The 17,527-nt window shown below is 40.5% G+C and overlaps 1 protein-coding gene across 3 annotated transcripts in view; it reads left to right on the forward strand.

Moving 5' to 3' along the window:
- Window positions 1-17,527, forward strand: part of zdhhc13 (zDHHC palmitoyltransferase 13) — a 58,994-nt gene that overhangs the window by 14,880 nt on the left and 26,587 nt on the right. For all 3 annotated transcript variants that reach the window (XM_079462379.1, XM_079462378.1, XM_079462380.1), the window contains exons 5-9: window positions 5,455-5,599; window positions 5,717-5,781; window positions 6,144-6,306; window positions 14,543-14,668; window positions 14,875-15,008. In XM_079462379.1, the coding sequence (XP_079318505.1) occupies window positions 5,455-5,599; window positions 5,717-5,781; window positions 6,144-6,306; window positions 14,543-14,668; window positions 14,875-15,008 (633 nt within the window). The remainder of the gene's footprint in view (window positions 1-5,454; window positions 5,600-5,716; window positions 5,782-6,143; window positions 6,307-14,542; window positions 14,669-14,874; window positions 15,009-17,527) is intronic.

Here is a 17,527-nt window from a genome sequence, read left to right on the forward strand (position 1 = left end):
TCCTTGGAGCACCCTCCCTTGGGAGGTCTCCTTGGCCGCCACGAGTATTGGGCTGCAGTGCACCGCACCGCTACTCCCCAACGCTCGAAGTTTCACACGTTGGACACGGTTTCTCTGGACCGGGCCCGATTCTAAGCTGCGTTCGGCCCCTGTGCCAATTTTCCTGGAAATGCATGAGGAGCTAGTTCCACCTGGACCTGGAACGCCCCCTTCTATAGCGTGCCTGTCAAACTAGCTCGATCGCCCTCACTTCTCTCGATGACGGCGCAGCTAGGGGCTACATCGATGTGCCCAAGGTGGAACGTGCCGTCGTGGTGCATTTTTGCGCCACAGATGGCTGCCAGCTTGAGAGATCGACCAAGGCTCTCCTCCAAAGCGTAAAGCTTACTCTGCTGCGGGTCAAGTTGCCTCGGCTCTTCACGCCATGGCCATCCTGCAGGTCTACAAGGCCAAGGAGTTGCATGAGGGAAGGGCCGACCTGTGGCTTATGCAGGAACTCCGCACCGCCACTGACATGTCCCAAAGCGTGTGGTCTCTGCCCCGTCCCAAAAACAACAGCCGGGTCCCTTCGGGGGCCTGGCGCCCAGATTCTCTGTAAAAGAGTTTCCTCTCTCTCTGGGCCTTTCTCACAGCCATTCTCACCCTCCACTGGACGGTGTTCGGCAAACCCAACATTGTGCCATGGCAAGACACGATATCGGGCATACTCGCCAACAGCCATCAGCACTCTCAGTCAGATGGTGCGATGAGGTGCACTATCGCCGGGCAGGTAAGTCAGCAGAGCCGCTTTCCACCCCGGGCCCCTAGTCTTCCTGTCTCGCTCCCTGGGAGCCTGGTTGGCAATTCCCAGACCATCATGGTGGCTGGGGAGCACGATCCTTCTCAGCTATGCGATTCTGTTCGCCAAGTGCCTGCCAAAGTTTAGGGGCATCCTCTCCACCTCAGTCAGAGACAAGGATGCTCCCATGCTTCGGGTCGAGGTTCTTTTTGGCGAAGGGTGCGATCGAGCTCGTCCCTCTAGCCGAAATGTTCTCCGGTTTTACAGCCTGTACTTCATCGTCTCTAAGAAAAGTTGGGGCTGTGTTCCATTCTGGATATGCGTACCTTGAACAGACACAAGCTGCCGTTCAGGATGCTAACGCAGAAGCGCATCCTAATGTCCATCAGACGTCCGGCTGGTTCATACCGATTGACCTGAAGGATGCGTACTTTCATGTCTCAATCCTCCCCTCAGCGGGGGTTGTGCCTCTTCTCGGATATCCGGGGCAGAGACTTCATGGGCCTTTTCAAGTCAGTCAGCGATGATCCCTCAGTCAAACCCCATTCTGACCACAAAACGTCTCGTTCCCTCCATCAGGAAATGGACGATTTGTGTGACAGTTGACTACTGCATCGTGCGAGTTTAGAATTAACGTAACATTAGTGTCTGCTGGAGTGGATGCAAATATCGGTATAATTATGGTTACGGTTATCTTAAATCCTGAATTATTTATCATTTATTTTACCAGGAGATGTCCCATTGAGTCAAATCTCTTTTACAAGGGAGCCCTGGGGCAACAATTACACAAGTTACACAGAATCACAGAAACAAACAAAACGGATTTACAATACATGTACAATTATTTAAAATAACAATAAAGGGATCATTTAAAACATGTGCATTGTTCAAATTTAGATTGCTTAAGTAAATGTTTAAAATGTTCAATTGGAATAAAAACAAAAAGCTTCAAAACTTTTTGGAGCACACAGTCTTACCAAATTCAGTTGTTACACGTGGGATATTTAAAGCCAGAATGTTAACAGAGATGCAAGATTGTAAATGGGATAATTCCTGGTCAACAAACTAGTAAGATAGCTGGGAAAATTACCATTAATAGCTTTATAAATAAAAATGTGCCAGTGGAACCATCTACGCAGACCTAAAGAGCTAAAACCAGTCGCCTCATAAAGATGACAGTGATGAGTCCGTGACTTTGCATTAGTGATGAGCCGTAATGCACCATGGTAGACTGTATCAAGTGTGTGCAGCGTAGTAGAGGCAGCATGCATATAAATAACATCTCCATAGTTCAAGACTGGTTAAAAAGTAGCACTGATCAATTTCCTCCTAGCTTGAAGAGAAAAACAGGATTTATTTTTAAAATAAAAGCAGAGCTTTACTCTGTTTTTTTTACTTTACTTTTCTTTACTCTCAAAAGTAACTTTAAAGGTTAGCTTTTCATCATCCACAGACAAAGATATTTATAAGAAGAAACATTTCCAACACACTTCACAGCCAGTGTGGAAATGGCTAGGGCTGTTGATGCGGGTTCTATGCGAGACTTTGTGATCTGCATCACCTTTGTTTTACCAACGTTTAGTTCCAGTCTAAGTTCAATGAAAGTGGCCTGTAATAAATTAAAAGACCACTGTAGTGATTGGTAAGCTTGAGCTAGGGTGAGGGCGGAACAATATAGTACTGTGTCATCTGCATAAAGGTGTATTTTGCCATTATCTGCTACAGAGGCAATAGTATTGATGTAAATGGTAAACTGGACCGGACCAAGGATAGACCCTCGAGGGACACCTCGATGGACCCCCAATGGGGCAGACCTATGCCCATCGAAAACTACAGTTTGTGTTCTGTTGACAAGATAGTTTCTGAACCAATCAACTGCCTTAGTCCCCAACCCAATGTCCCGGAGGCTGTGTTTCTCTCGTGGATTAGAGAAGAGAATCAGGCATTATCACGCCCTTTTATTCTATAGCATGTGAAGGGTGCATGTTTATCAGTAATTGAGAGAAAAAGTGAGTGAAAGTAGTTCCATGCACATTGATATCTGGCATAAGGCTAATTCTAGAAAAATCACAGATGTTTAATTCATGTTTGTAGAACAAGCCTTTTTACCTTTTAAAATGTATTTTAATGAGAATGCAAGGCTTTGATTTAGGGAGCTTGGTGTCCCTAACACATGCTACGGTACAATGGTCACTAATGTCATTAGAGAATACCCCTATTCCTTTATATTTCTGTGTAGTGTTAGTGAGTATTAGATGTATTAGGGTTGACTTATCTGGAAATATTATATTAGGACAGGTAGGGGAGGAAAATTTAGCTCATTATATTTTTCAGGCAGTCAGAATTAGCCGCGAGCCAGTCCCAGTTCAGATCTCCCATAAGCACAATTTCCCGATCTTGTAATTCGACTAATACATCAACTAAAGCAGGGGTCTCCAACCTTTTTGTAAGCGAGGGCTACCAAAATATCTAAAATCCTCTAGAGGACTACTTGTTCATAACATACATTCAAACTTTAAACATGTGATGCCTTAATTTTACGCTCACAGAACCAAATTCAGTTTTCTTTCAGATATTAAAGCTTATAACACTTGCTAATAATAACCTTTCATGACGATGTAGCACTTGGCTGATCGGTATAGTCACAGAGTTGTCAGCTGTCTTGAGCATTATTGGTGAGCCCTGTATTTAGGGGACACCTTACAGAGTTCATGCGGGCTACCAGGTGCCCACGGGCACCACGTTGGAGACCACTGAACTAGAGAATTTAAGGCCTCTTTAGCAGCAGAAATAAGTAAGAAAGAAGTAAGAAGTGATGAAAAAAAAAAGAAATATCAATAGAGAAAAACTCAAATATTTTAGTTACTCTGCAATTAAACCTGTTTTTAAATGTAAATGGCAACACCACCGCCCTTACTTTGACGATCACTGTGAAATAAATTATAACCAGTAATATGAATAGAGGAATCAAACTGATTTCTTCAACCAAGTCTCTGATAAAACCAAAACATCAGGGTCTGAGGTAGACACCCAAAACCTGACTAGGTCCATTTTTGGCACAAGATTTCTAACATTCATGTGAAGGAAGCCAAGACCACTTTGTTCTTTAAAATCAAATGCAGTAGGTAAATGAATACATGGGGGTGTAGGCCCAGGATTTGACTTAATGTTACCTGACATTAAAAGAAGTATAATTATTAAAAGACAATATTTTAATCTAACAGCTTTGGAACTGTGAGAAGCATAATTATGGGATTGGCCGGTTGATAATTAATACATCAAAGCTTTCCATGACAGTTTTACAAGGAACACAGAAATATATATATTACAAGGCAAAAAATAACTGGCTGGTAGAGTGCAGTGCAAGAAAAATACATAAGTGCAATATAGGAGAGTTCAGTATGAAAGCCATTTAAGTCGTCAGGTACTTGGTCAAATAAAACATTACAAAATGAGGTGATATTAAAAGTCATTAATAGGAAAACAATGCGAAGCAGGAGATATATGACATACATTGTTGGTACTTAGTGATGTGCTAAGGGTGATCCACGGAAACAGCTGATTGAGTTTGTGCTACGGAAGACCAAAAAAGCGGAGTAAACAAACAAACAACGTGGTCGTTTGTGGAGTTTACAATGCCATTATGCAAACATTGACGGTAACAATTTGTCAAACAACTTTTCTTTTTAAGAAGTTTGAGTGCGACGCTAAACCACTCTGGTTAGACGAGTAACCCAAACTTTGCGTTGATTGTGAGGTTGGAAATGCTCACGCGTCAGCTGGTTTATGATGAACTTGAAAGTGTTGCTGTCCTTTTCTTGACTTTGTATTGGTTTCGTGGTCTGCATGCTCTGGAGGCGCTTCAATTATTAATTGAAATGAGGGAAGCTGGTGTCCGTGTGTGTGAGCATAAATGACTGTACAAAAGGGGAATCTATCCCTTTTATTCAGCACAGCATCATGTCTTCAACTCGCAGGTATTGCGCACCAGATGTGAACATTCTGTTCAAAGTCTACTATTAATGCAGGGTGGGTTTCTTTTTACTAATTTGATTCTGTTTTAGTTAATAGGATCTCTATCAGTAAATTCTGGTTAGATCAGCATGACACAAACTACTGAATTGACAGTGAGGAACACGTCAATTCTCAAGGGCTCAGTGAAATATGCCAGTGCAGTGCGGCACAGACTGTGAAATTTAATTCTAGAAAAAAGACAGTTTCATATGTGAATTCGGCAGTGGGTTTCATTTCATAATTGATGAATCAATTACAATGGGTGCAGGAATTTCTCGCATTGTTAAAGCTGGATTTGTGGAAATTATTAAAATATGCTCAATCCCATGCCAAAATTCGAGCTCTGATTTGACTTAAGTATAAAAAATTATAGTTTTTCGATGTGACAAATGGCACTTCATAAGACACATTGGTTTTCTAGTTAAACAGTTGGTTTCTATGGAAAGTAGAATAAATATTTGACTGCTGACCTCAGTAATGTAATGTATGTACTGTAATAATGACATCAACATTCACAGCATCAAATATATCTAAATGTACATTTTTATGTCCACTACAGCAGCAATATCAGAGGCAACAGGCTAAGACTCTTGCAGAATTACTTAGACAGCCTCTGTCTGTTTTGTAGTTGAGTGTTGATGTTTGTACACATCTTTCAACAGACAGGGTCATTTGTCTATGGTCATTCAGCTTATGCGGTATGGAGCTGATCCATCATTAGCAGATGGAGAGGGGTATCGTGGTCTCCATCTTGCCGTTCTCTTCCAGCATATGCCTATTGCAGCGTACTTGATGGCCAAAGGACAGGTGTGACTAAAATACACAGTGAACTCTTATAATTACACTTTTTAAATGGTTTTGCCTTTCTCAGTTTTCAAAGTTTGTGTTTAAAATACATTATAATTGTTTGTGTGTTGATTTTAGGAAGTGGATTCCCTGGACATAAATGGACAGACCCCATTGATGTTAGCGGCACAGAAAATAATTGGGTACAACTCCCAGGCAACTCACTAGAATAGACACTGGTCATAAATTACAATATATTTATGCATTTGGCTTTTGTGTGATGATTTGTGTGTTCCGTTGGGATCAAACACATGGACATCTTGAGCTACTGTAAAACAATACCAGTTCCACTAGTAGAACATGACATTAGCAGCACCAGGGTCATGAGTTCAATTCTGTTGGAATACACCTTTGGATAAAATGTACTCTAAATGCCCTGCTAGACACGTTGAATAAAAGTTTTCGCCAAATGCATAAATGGACAACCTTTTAGGTGCATCTGTCTTGCTGTACAAGGAATGAGGTAACAATGCTTCACTTGTTTTTGTGATATTTTTTTCCACAGACCTGAGCCCACAAACTTCCTGTTGAAGTGCAATGCTTCAGTAAATGCAGTAGATAAAGTGAACAGAAACTCGCCTCTCCACTGCGCTGTGCTGGCTGGGAATGTGGATGCTGCCCACATCCTATTGGAGGCTGGAGCCAGTGTTGCCCTGGAGAATGCCAATGTAAGTGGCTGGTGGCATAAGCAAATCTTACAATACCGTTGGAGGGAAACTGGCTGCAGTTCTACCCAGATTAGTAGATGTAACTAACTGATTAAAAAAGGTATTCACAAAAAGGTATTCAACTTTGTGGATTAACTATGGCTTTCACAATATAACAGTAATGACAATAACCGTTAGGTAAGCACCAATACCACTTTTTAAGGTCGAGTACCGGTTCTTCCGTACTATATATATTTTTTACATTTAATTCGTAAATAACGGATTACGCACAGCTCTCATGTGCATTGAGAAACAGCTTAGCAGCGCCGGGAACTACTGCGACATCTGTGTGTGTATGTATATCTATGGTTTCAGCTTGTGCTGTCAAGGGTAGGCAGAGACTAAAGGGGATCGCATATACAGTGCATCCGGAAAGTATTCACAGCATTTCACTTTTTCCACATTTTGTCATGTTACAGCCTTATTCCAAAATTGATTCAATTCTTTATGTTACTCAAAATTTTACAAACAATACCCATAATGACAACGTGAAAGAAGTTAGTTTTTGCTAATTTATTAAAAATTAAAAATTAATAATGCACATGTACATATGTATTCACTGCCTTTGCCATGAAACTCAAAATTGAGATCAGGTGCATCCTGTTTCCTCTGATTTTCCTTGATGTTTCTACAACTTGATTGGAGTCCACCTGTGGTAAATTCAGTTGATCGGACATGATTTGGGAAGGCACACACACCTGTCTAAATAAGGTCCCAAAGTTAATAGAGCATGTCAGAGCACAAACCAAGCCATGAAGTTCAAGGAATTGTCTGTAGACCTCCGAGACAGGATTGTATTGAGGCACAGATCTGGGGAAGGGTACAAAAAGATTTCTGCAGCATTGACTCTCAATGAGCCCAATCATTCGTAAATGGAAGTTTGGAACTATCAGGACTCTTCCTAGAGCTGGCCGCCCGGCAAACTGAGCAATCGGGGGAGAGGGGCCTTAGTCAGGGAGGTGACCAAAACACGATGGTCACTCTGACAGGGATCCAGCATGTCTCTGTGGAGAGTGGAGAACCTTCCAGAAGAACAACCATCTCTGCAGCACTCCACCAATCAGGCCTGTATGGCAGAGTGGCCAGATGCAAGCTTGCCTGAAGGACTCTCAGACGATGAGAAACAAAATTCTCTGGTCTGATGAAACCATTAAATTTTATTTATATAGCGCTTTTCACAATGTGCATTTTTCCAAAGAATAGTATCGGGAAGGCTATTCCAGAGTTTAGGTGCTACGTATGAGAAAGCTTGGCCCCCTTTGGTGGATTTAGTTATTCTAGGTGTTATCAAAAGTCCTGATTTTGAGATCTTAGAGAGCGTGATGGGTTATAGTGTGATAGAAGCTCTGTTATGTAGGTAGGGGCTAAACCCTTTAAGGCTTTATAAGTGATTAAAATAACTTTAAAGTCAATACGATACTTAATGGGTAGCCAGTGAAGGGTTGATCAAATTGGGGTTATATGATCGTATTTTCTAGACCTGGTTTGAACTCTGGCAGCGGCATTCTGAACTAACTGTAGTTTGTTTATTGATGATGCAGGACAACCACATTACAGTAGTCAAGTCTTGAGGTCATAAATGCATGAATAAGCTTCTCTGCATCAGCAACCCATAGAATATTTCGTAATTTGGCAACATTTCTTAAGTGGAAAAAGGCTGTTTTTGTGACATTTGAGATGTGATTTTGAAATGACAGGCTCGGGGGGTGGATGAGATTCGCCCTGAGTACCTCAAGTCTCTGGATGTTGTGGGGCTGTCTTGGCTGACACGCCTCTGCAGCATCGCGTGGAGGTCGGGGACAGTGCCTCTGGGATGGCAGACCGGGGTGGTGGTCCCTCTTTTTAAGAAGGGGGACCGGAGGGTGTGTTCCAACTATAGGAGGATCACACTTCTTAGCCTTCCCGGGAAAGTCTATGCCAGGGTACTGGAAAGGAGAATACGGCCGATAGTAGAACCTCGGATTCAGGAGGAACAGTGTGGTTTTCGTCCGGGCCGTGGAATGCTGGACCAGCTCTATACCCTCTACAGAGTGCTGGAGGGTTCATGGGAGTTTGCCCAACCAATCCACATGTGTTTTGTGGATTTGGAGAAGGCATTCGACTGTGTCCCTCGCAGCATCCTGTGGAGGGTGCTTCGGGAGTATGGGGTCTGTGGTCCTTTGCTAAGGGCTGTCAGGTCCCTGTACGACCGAAGCAGGAGCTTGGTTCGCATTGCCGGCAGTAAGTCGGGCTTGTTCCCAGTGCATGTCGGACTCCGGCAGGGTTGCCCTTTGTCACCGGTTCTGTTCGTAATTTTTATGGACAGAATTTCTAGGCGCGGCCAGGGGCCGGAGGGTGTCAGGTTTGGGGACCACACGATCTTGTGTCTGCTATTTGCGGATGATGTTGTCGTGTTGGCCCCTTCAAACCAGGACCTTCAGCATGCACTGGGACGGTTTACAACCGAGTGTGAAGCGGCTGAAATGAAAATCAGTACCTCCAAATCCGAGGGCATGGTCCTCAGTCGGAAAAGGGTGGCTTGCCCACTTCAGGTTGGTGGAGAGTTCCTGCCTCAAGTGGAGGAGTTTAAGTATCTTGGGGTCTTGTCACGAGTGAGGCAAGGATGGAACGGGAGATTGACAGATGGATCGGTGCAGCTTCTGCAGTAATGCGGTCGATGTACCGGTCTGTCGTGGTGAAGAAAGAGCTAAGCCGCAAGGCGAAGCTCTCAATTTACCGGTCAATCTACGTTCCTACTCTCACCTATGGCCATGAGCTTTGGGTCATGACCGAAAGGACAAGATCCCGGATACAGGCGGCCGAAATGAGCTTCCTCCGCAGGGTGGCTGGGCGATCCCTTAGAGATAGGGTTAGAAGCTCGGTCACCCGGGAGGAGCTCGGAGTAGAGCCGCTGCTCCTCCACATCGAGAGGGGTCAGTTGAGGTGGCTTGGGCATCTGTTCCGGATGCCTACCGGACGCCTTCCCCTGAAGGTATTCCAGGCCCATCCGACCGGGAGGAGACCCCGGGGAAGACCTAGGACACGCTGGTGGGACTATGTCTCCCGGCTGGCCTGGGAACGCCTCGGTGTCCCCCCGGAAGAGCTTGAGGAAGTGTCTAGTGTGAGGGATGTCTGGGCATCTCTGCTTAGACTGCTGCCCCCGCGACCCGGCCCTGGATAAGCGGAAGAAAATGGATGGATGGAGGTTGCTGTCTAATATAACACCTAGATATTTTACTGTATTTGTTGGAGTAACAGTACATCCTTCAACTTGCAGTTTATAATCCGAAATATTTGGTTTGCTTATCTTTGGTCCAATAAGTAATATTTCTGTTTTATTAGAATTTAAAAGAAGGGAATTACAGTTCATCCAATGTTTTATATCTTCAATGCACTCTGCCAATTTGGATAGCTGGGAGGAATCATCTGGTCTTTATGAGATATATAGCCGAGTATCATCTGCATAGCAATGGAAGCTAATTCCATGTTTTTTGATAATGTTTCCGAGGGGCAGCATTTATATGGAGAACAGCACGGGTCCTAGAACCGATCCCTGAGGTAATCCATAATTTACTTGCGTTAGATTTGATGATTCCCCATTTAAATGGAAAATTTGATGTCTGTCTGACAAGTAAGATCTGAACCATTGTAGTGCCTGTCCCTCAATACCAGTACAATTGTGTAGGCGATCTAGAAGTATGTTATGGTCTACAGTATCAAACGCAGCACTAAAGTCAAGCAGGACTAGGAGTGAGATGTTACATTTACAACTTCACAACTGAGTGCACACTACTTTTTATAGTATTTTAGACCGGTATGGGAGATTTGAAATCGGTCTATAGTTGCCTATACATTTGGATCTAAGTTTGGTTTCTTGATTAGAAGCGTAATGATGGCCATCTTAAGGTGTCCTGGGACATGGCCTAGATTAATTGACGAGTTGATAGTTATAAATGGGCTCGATTGCAACAGGTAGTAACTCTTTTAATAATTTAGTTGGTATTGGGTCTAATAAGCAAGTTGTAGGTTTAGATGTTGCAATAAGTTTAAATAAATCTTTCTGTTTTATAGGTGAAAAACACTGTAACCTTTCTTTTGGATCGGTGGTTGGTACTAATTCATAGGACAGACTTGGAGGTTGAGTTTTTACTATTTTGTCGCGGATATTTTCGATTTTCCCTGTAACAAATTTCATCAATTCATTTCTACAGAGGTGCGGCAGAATAGCCAGGTCAGTTGATGTCTGTTTATTTGTTAATTTTGCAACTGTGCTAAATAAAAACCTTTTTGTTGGTTTCTATGAGGTTACGGAGGTGCTCAGCCTTTGCTGCTTTTAGTGCCTTTCTATAACAGTTTGCACTCTCTTTCCACGCAATTTTAAAGACCTCTAATTGGGATTTTTTCCATTTGCGCTGTAGTTTACGTGTTTCTCTTTTAAGGGCGCGAGTGGTGCTATTGTACCATGGTGCAATATTTTTCTCATTCATCTTTTTTTATTTCTGGTGCATTTGTTGCATCAAAGAGTTGATACATGAGGAAATGCTAAACAAGTTACGGTAAAGTGCAGCTCTGCCTTTTAGGCGAGGCTCATGTTTATTATCTGTATTTTGTTCATGTTTAATTAGTTTAACGTTAATTAAATTTCCTTTTGAGAGGTTTACGCATTATTTTATGTTTGCTAATCCGGGGGACAGACACAGGGTCTCTTTTATTATGTTTGGGAGAAAGTATTAGCACATTTTGTGCATTCTGTGTGTTCTGCGACACCGTTGGTTATGCCATTCTGTCTGCTTTCTGACCTGGGCTCCAGTGAGTCAAGTTTTAGCATTAAGACTATGTGCCATATTTCTAGACCGAAGAAAAGCTCCAGCCCAGGAGGGGTGGAGACCACCACTTTTCAACAGGTCAGGTCTGCCCTGTTATTTATAAAAACGATATCAACGCCAAGGTCATGGGTTCGATCCCAGGGGATTGCACATACTTTGAAACAAATGTAAAGGACAATGCAATGTAAGTCGCTTTGGATAAAAGAGTCTTTCAAATGCATAAATGTAAATGTAGCCATCAAGTCTTCAATGCTGATCCTGGTCATATGTCTTCCGTCTTGAGGTAGTGGTCTCCTTTAGAAAATAAGTATCAGTAAGAGAAGAAATAAAAAATAAGCCAATAAAACATTTCAAATAGGGATGTTCATATTAATGGTTTAACCGTTAACCTATAGTAAAACCCTATGACCGATTACTATTATCAGTTAGGGCTGGGCAGAATATTCCGTTCTGAGATTTTTCTATTCCGTGTATTCCGCAGAATGTAAAAAAGTGGGCGTGTTTAACTCGGCGCTCTGCAAATTAGACGATATTCTGAAAGAAAAAATAATTAATTAATAACATGGAGAATAAACAAACCTAAAGACAGAGAGCAACACACGGATATTGCTCATCTAATAGAGAGTAAAAACGATAAACACCTACAGTACAGACCCCATGAACACCAGTTTATAAATAATACATCTGATTGTCAGAACTTAATTTGATATCTTCAGTACATTTTCATAACTTGCCTACATTTGAACTTTGGTGAGCATTTAAATAAACTATAATAAATAAATTAGTTAAATCAATCTACGAACAATTCGATGTAAAATATAGCATTATAATGCGAGATTTCATGGAAAATGTCGTTACCGTAAAATAATTTACTCATTCTGTGAAATAGATTTTTGACCATTCCGCCACCTCTACTAAACGGTTTAATTTCTTTTAATAGAGAAACAAATATATTTTTGGTATGACAATGCAGATAATAAATAATAGATTTTCATGTTTTTTGCATGACAACGAAAGATGTGCTAATACTTGTTAATTTACGTCAACACGTGAAAGACGTTGGCGCATGAAGCCACACGTGCCAACAGACATTTCGCTGAGGACACAAAATGAAGCGAGTGAGAGAAAGTAATGTGTGCGAGCATTTCGACAGAATTGTGTGTATCTTTGTCAATGGCCACTACAGAAGATGAACAAGCGCTGTCGGATGATGCGGCTGCGCAAGCACGCATAACAGTTAACAGGCTGCGGTCCAGATTATCCCCGCAGCATGTGGATATGCTCCTTTTTTATAAATATTTTAAAATCTTAATTTGTTAAATATATTATTTTAAGTGATTTTTTTCAGTTTAGGTTTATTTAGAGTTTATTTATTTTCGAAATTTTGAAATTATATTCTTCATTCATATTGTGAATAATATTATGTTTGTTTGTTGTTATCAAGGTTTTCTTGTGATTGTTGTTGATCCGTTTTGTACGCTACTGTTTGCACTTTCATAATAAACCCATAAAAATGAGTTTTTACTGGGTCACAGACAATCGGCGACTGTATTTTTTTTCAACGTCCGATTTATATAAAAATCTCAGTTAACGGTTAATGTTCGGTTAACGAGCGTCGGTTGTCGGTTAAGAAAATTATCCGAAATGAAAATCCATAACTTCAAATCATTATTTTGAGTACAATTGTTGGCAAGTAGCTGTCTAATAGACTGATTTCACTCTGAAATCGAAAGCGAGGCAGAGATGGGAAGGAAACCGAAGGTTGGTTGAAAACTCCAGGTTGGTTGTACAAACCATTGCAGTCTCCCGTCTTACTGTTTTTTTACCCTCCTTGATTTCAACATGGTGGTGGTGTGAAGTCTATAAGCGGTATAACCGTAACCTGTGGTTTTCGCTCCCGCTTCACGTCAATGTCCGATCATCCTGTCAGGATTTTTTTTAACCATGTATTTTAACCTTACACAGTTTTTACAATTCACGTCAGTCTCTTGCTGAAAAAAACCCATCACCATGTCATGTTTTACTCAGCCACACAGACTTGAAGTCCCTCTAACCAAGCAAACATTAGATTAACGTATGTCATTAAAATATAAAAGTTATCAATATGCAAACAGAAACACAGACGGCCAGATGTAACATTTAAAATAGCGATAATTTGAAATACACTACGCTAACTGTCAACCAAACTATACAATATCACTAACTTACCTTTCAATGCTAGCTCTTGTTGGTTCTATAGTACGAAGAAAACAGTAATTTTATATTTCATTCAATAATTAACATACCTTTTACACACAGAGCGGAGCTGAAGGTAACCGGTGTCTGTCACACAGTGCAAGCGGGGTATGGGGGGTATCACTTCTCGCGCACCAAGCAGATTAAAAATACTGACAAATAGCGAGTTCGCTGATGAGGTAAAGGCAAAAAAAAAGAAAAAAACAATAAGTATTACAAATAATAACTCATAGTTCAGTTTGTACCTGAAAACCATCTGTTCTTGTTAACAATATCCAACTAAATTAATTGTTTTACTTTACATGGACGGTCTGTAATAACATTGAATTGAAATGTCGTGTACATTTTTTATCAACAGTACTTACCAGTGGAAAACTTGTTGTGTTATGGCTGTACTTGTACGTCCATGACCCTCAAAAGTTGTCGAAGGCGCGATCACGGTCCCATAATCCAATTCGAAAATGTATATAAACAGAAAAACACAGTGACACATGTAAAATGGAAAATTTCCCTTAAAATATACAGTCATTTAACTGTTAATTTACAGATATTTTTTACAGAGTGGGATTCTGCTTCCACCTGCAGGTCATTCTTTACAGTAAAAGTTTTTTGTCAATTACATCAGGAGAGATATCTGATTTAGGCATCAAAGCAATTTTATGAGTAGGTGTACATGAGCTCTATATTGGTGCTGATACCAGTATCGGTATTGATCTCTAATAACTATAATTTTAAAAGCCATAATTATCAATTGTGTAGTATTAAAAACTATTCATCATCCATGTAGAATTTTGCCATGTCACAGTAGTGCAAACTTTCTCTATATCTGTATTTGGAGTGTAATTTAATTAACCAAATAAAATAAAACAATCTGACTGAAAGTATAATTTATTTCTTAAAAACAATACAAAATATAATTATTGTGTATTCTTTTGGCCATATTAATTGTGTAGTGAAACTGGTATTGTGACAGCCCTAATTTTTACATGTCCACTCACAAATCCAAGACCATAATGATGATATTTAACCCAAGCAGAAATATGAATGTTGTTTATAAAGCACTGTGCTTAGTAAATACTTGCTCTCTTTCTGTAATGGAAACATTACCATGTGTGCATTACCAAGGTTTTTTTAATGAAACATTGGTTTTATTTCAGGGTCATACTGCCATTGATCTGGCACACCAGGTGAACAGTCCTCTCCTCATTCACATGCTCAATGTGGTAAAGACTGAACGAATCAAGGCCAACTCCATGTGTCTGAAGGTTCTCAATAAATACAAGGTAGGCCTACAGTCACACAAGTTCAGCTTATTGAACACATTGTAAATCCATCATTAGGCTTTCATTAAAAAGAAAAGAAAATTATCTAAATGATCATATCTTAGGTTTACACACATTTCTCTGTTTCAGACTTTCATTGAGTTTAAAAGACTTCAGTGTGTGATGTTGTTTTGTGTTTGATTTTTTGTGTTTTTCTTATGTTTCAGGGGTATCTGCAGTGTATATTTAGTGTTGTTGTGTTGGGTGCCATTGGTGCCATATTAGACATGAGGACGGAGTCTTGGTTGTTGAAGGGGGTACTGCTTGCCTGCATTATGGCTGTTGTCAACCTTACTTCAAGGTGCAGTTTGACAATTTCTATTTTTGCATATTTAATATTACTATGGTGAAAATGTTTATACTGAGCAGGCACATACTACATGAATGGCATCCTTCAGAAACAACAATATAATTTAAATGAGTACATCTTTAGGTTTAATTGTCCTTGGAAACACGTGTTTAAGAGAGGAGTATGAAGTATACAAGTCCATTTGCAGTTGTATTTCCAATGAACTTACAAGTTATGAACCTGTCATATTTAAATTACAATAGCAGATTTCCTCTGTATTGCATATAAAGCCTGCCACAACTTAAATGTAATTACAGGTCCCTTTGCATCTGCAGAAACCTGTCAGTCAGCATTGAGGGTGGGATTAGACTAAGGGAAGTAATACAAACAAACCCTATAGTCTGCAACATCTGATCACAAAATATTTTTGGGTAATACTAAATGGTGTTCAAGTCAATTTGTTTTATATAGCGCTTTTCACAATTTTCATTGTTGCAAAGCAGCTTTTCATACATCGTAATAATTTTTTATAAAAATGATACAAGGGGGAAATTTAAGAGCATATACGGTATTGAGATACATGGTTCTATTCCAAGTTTTCTCTAATCATTGTACACAGATGTCAGAGATTGAATCATTTGTAGTTTCTGACAATCCAATGTATATTTTAAATGTAACTCCACACCCTTACCTTATTTAGTATTTGAGGAACCATGAATATGCTAATTTGTCTCCACCTGTAATCAGTTGTGCCCGCTCAGACCTTAGACATATGTACATTGATCCTGCTTTAGACAGTTTCAGACACATAACTACTAAGCCCGGTTTCAAAATTAATGGTGCTAATGTCAACAGGTTAGCGCATTCACATTGCTCGTGAGAGTAGCGCATTCTCACGTTGCAGCGGAAGTTCCACAATCATTTGAGTCCTCTCTCTTTAAAATGAAAATAAATGAATCTCCATCGAATGGACCTTTTTCACGTTTCCGGGTTTCTCACCTGTGGAAGTTGTCATAGTCTGCCATTCACCACTATTGAAGTTTACCCAACTATCACAAATATATTTTTCAAATAGCAAAAGAAAAACTCAACGATAGTGATTTCACTACTTTCAACTATTTGAAAAAATCGAGAGAGTCTGATATAGGCAGTCAGACTAGGCAGAATGATGGCAAATTTACCGTGACTTTCAAAGACGCTGTATAAGAAACACCCTTGCATTGGCGTTAACAATTTCTTTGTAATTTGATGCTAAATTAATGCAATACAAAGCACTGTTATAAACGTACATACATTTAAAAAAAATTAAAATATAAAAATCTTCACGTCATCACAGGCTTGTAAAAGAAGGTCCATTAGCTGACAGTTGCTTTTGCATTGCTTCAGGGACCTTTGAAATTGTTGTAAAGATCCAGTAGAGCATTGTATGAGGGCACAAATTTATGAATTTGGGACAAATTAAACTATATTACATTTTAAACTACATAATAAATCTATCCTCTTTTCTTAGTGGGAAAAGGGAATTACAGTGCTATGCAAAAGTTTGGGCACCCCTCTGAGATTTCATGATACTTCAGTCAGAAACGTAGTGCAGAAATGGAAGGCCACAAGAACAGTCCTTGTGAAGGAAAGATGTAGTAGGCCAGAAAAAATACAGGAAAGGCACAGGTGAAGGATGGTTAGAATGGTCACATTTACATTTAGTCATTTAGCAGACGCTTTTATCCAAAGCAATTATAACAACATAGGCCACAAAATACATAAGTGCATCAAACTAGTCCATTAAAGCCTAGCACAGTATAAAAAGCTAAGAATAGTGAGGTTAGTAAGGTTTTTTTTTTTTATAAAGAAGGAAAGGGAAGAGAATTAGGAAAAATCAATCAGCGATGTGTTGACGGAAGAGATGCGCTTTTAGGCGTTTTTTGAAGATGGCAACAAAGTCTGCTGATCTTGTAGCAGCTGGTAGATCATTCCACCAATGTGGAACAGATCCAGAGAAGGTACGGGAGAGTGACTTTTTTCCTTTTTGGGATGGTACCACTAGTCGTTGTTCCTTTACAGACCGCAGTGATCTGGCAGGAACATAGATCTGCATTAGCGAGTGGAGATACGATGGTGCAGATCCGGTGTTGGTCTTGTAGGCCAGGAGCATAGCTTTGAACTTTATGCGGGCGGCAACAGGGTGCCAGTGTAACCGGATGAAGAGCGGAGTTACATGCGCTCTCTTCGGTTCATTGAAGACCACTCTTGCCGCCGCATTCTGGATCATCTGGAGAGGTTTGATTGTGCAAGCAGGAAGTCCAGCCAGAAGCGCATTGCAATAATCCAGTTTGGACAGGACAAGAGCATGGACTAGGACTTGCGTAGAGTGCTCTGATAGGAAAGGTCTAATTTTCCTAATGTTGTAGAGGATGAATCTACAGGACCGGGTGGTGCTGGCAACATGACTTGTGAAGTTAAGCTGATCATCGATTACCACTCCCAGGTTTCTGGCTGTGCTGGACGGTGTAATCGTTGATGAGCCTAGTTGA

Source organism: Barbatula barbatula (genome assembly GCF_947034865.1).
Source record: "Barbatula barbatula genome assembly, chromosome: 1".
Classification (NCBI taxonomy): Eukaryota; Metazoa; Chordata; class Actinopteri; order Cypriniformes; family Nemacheilidae; genus Barbatula; species Barbatula barbatula.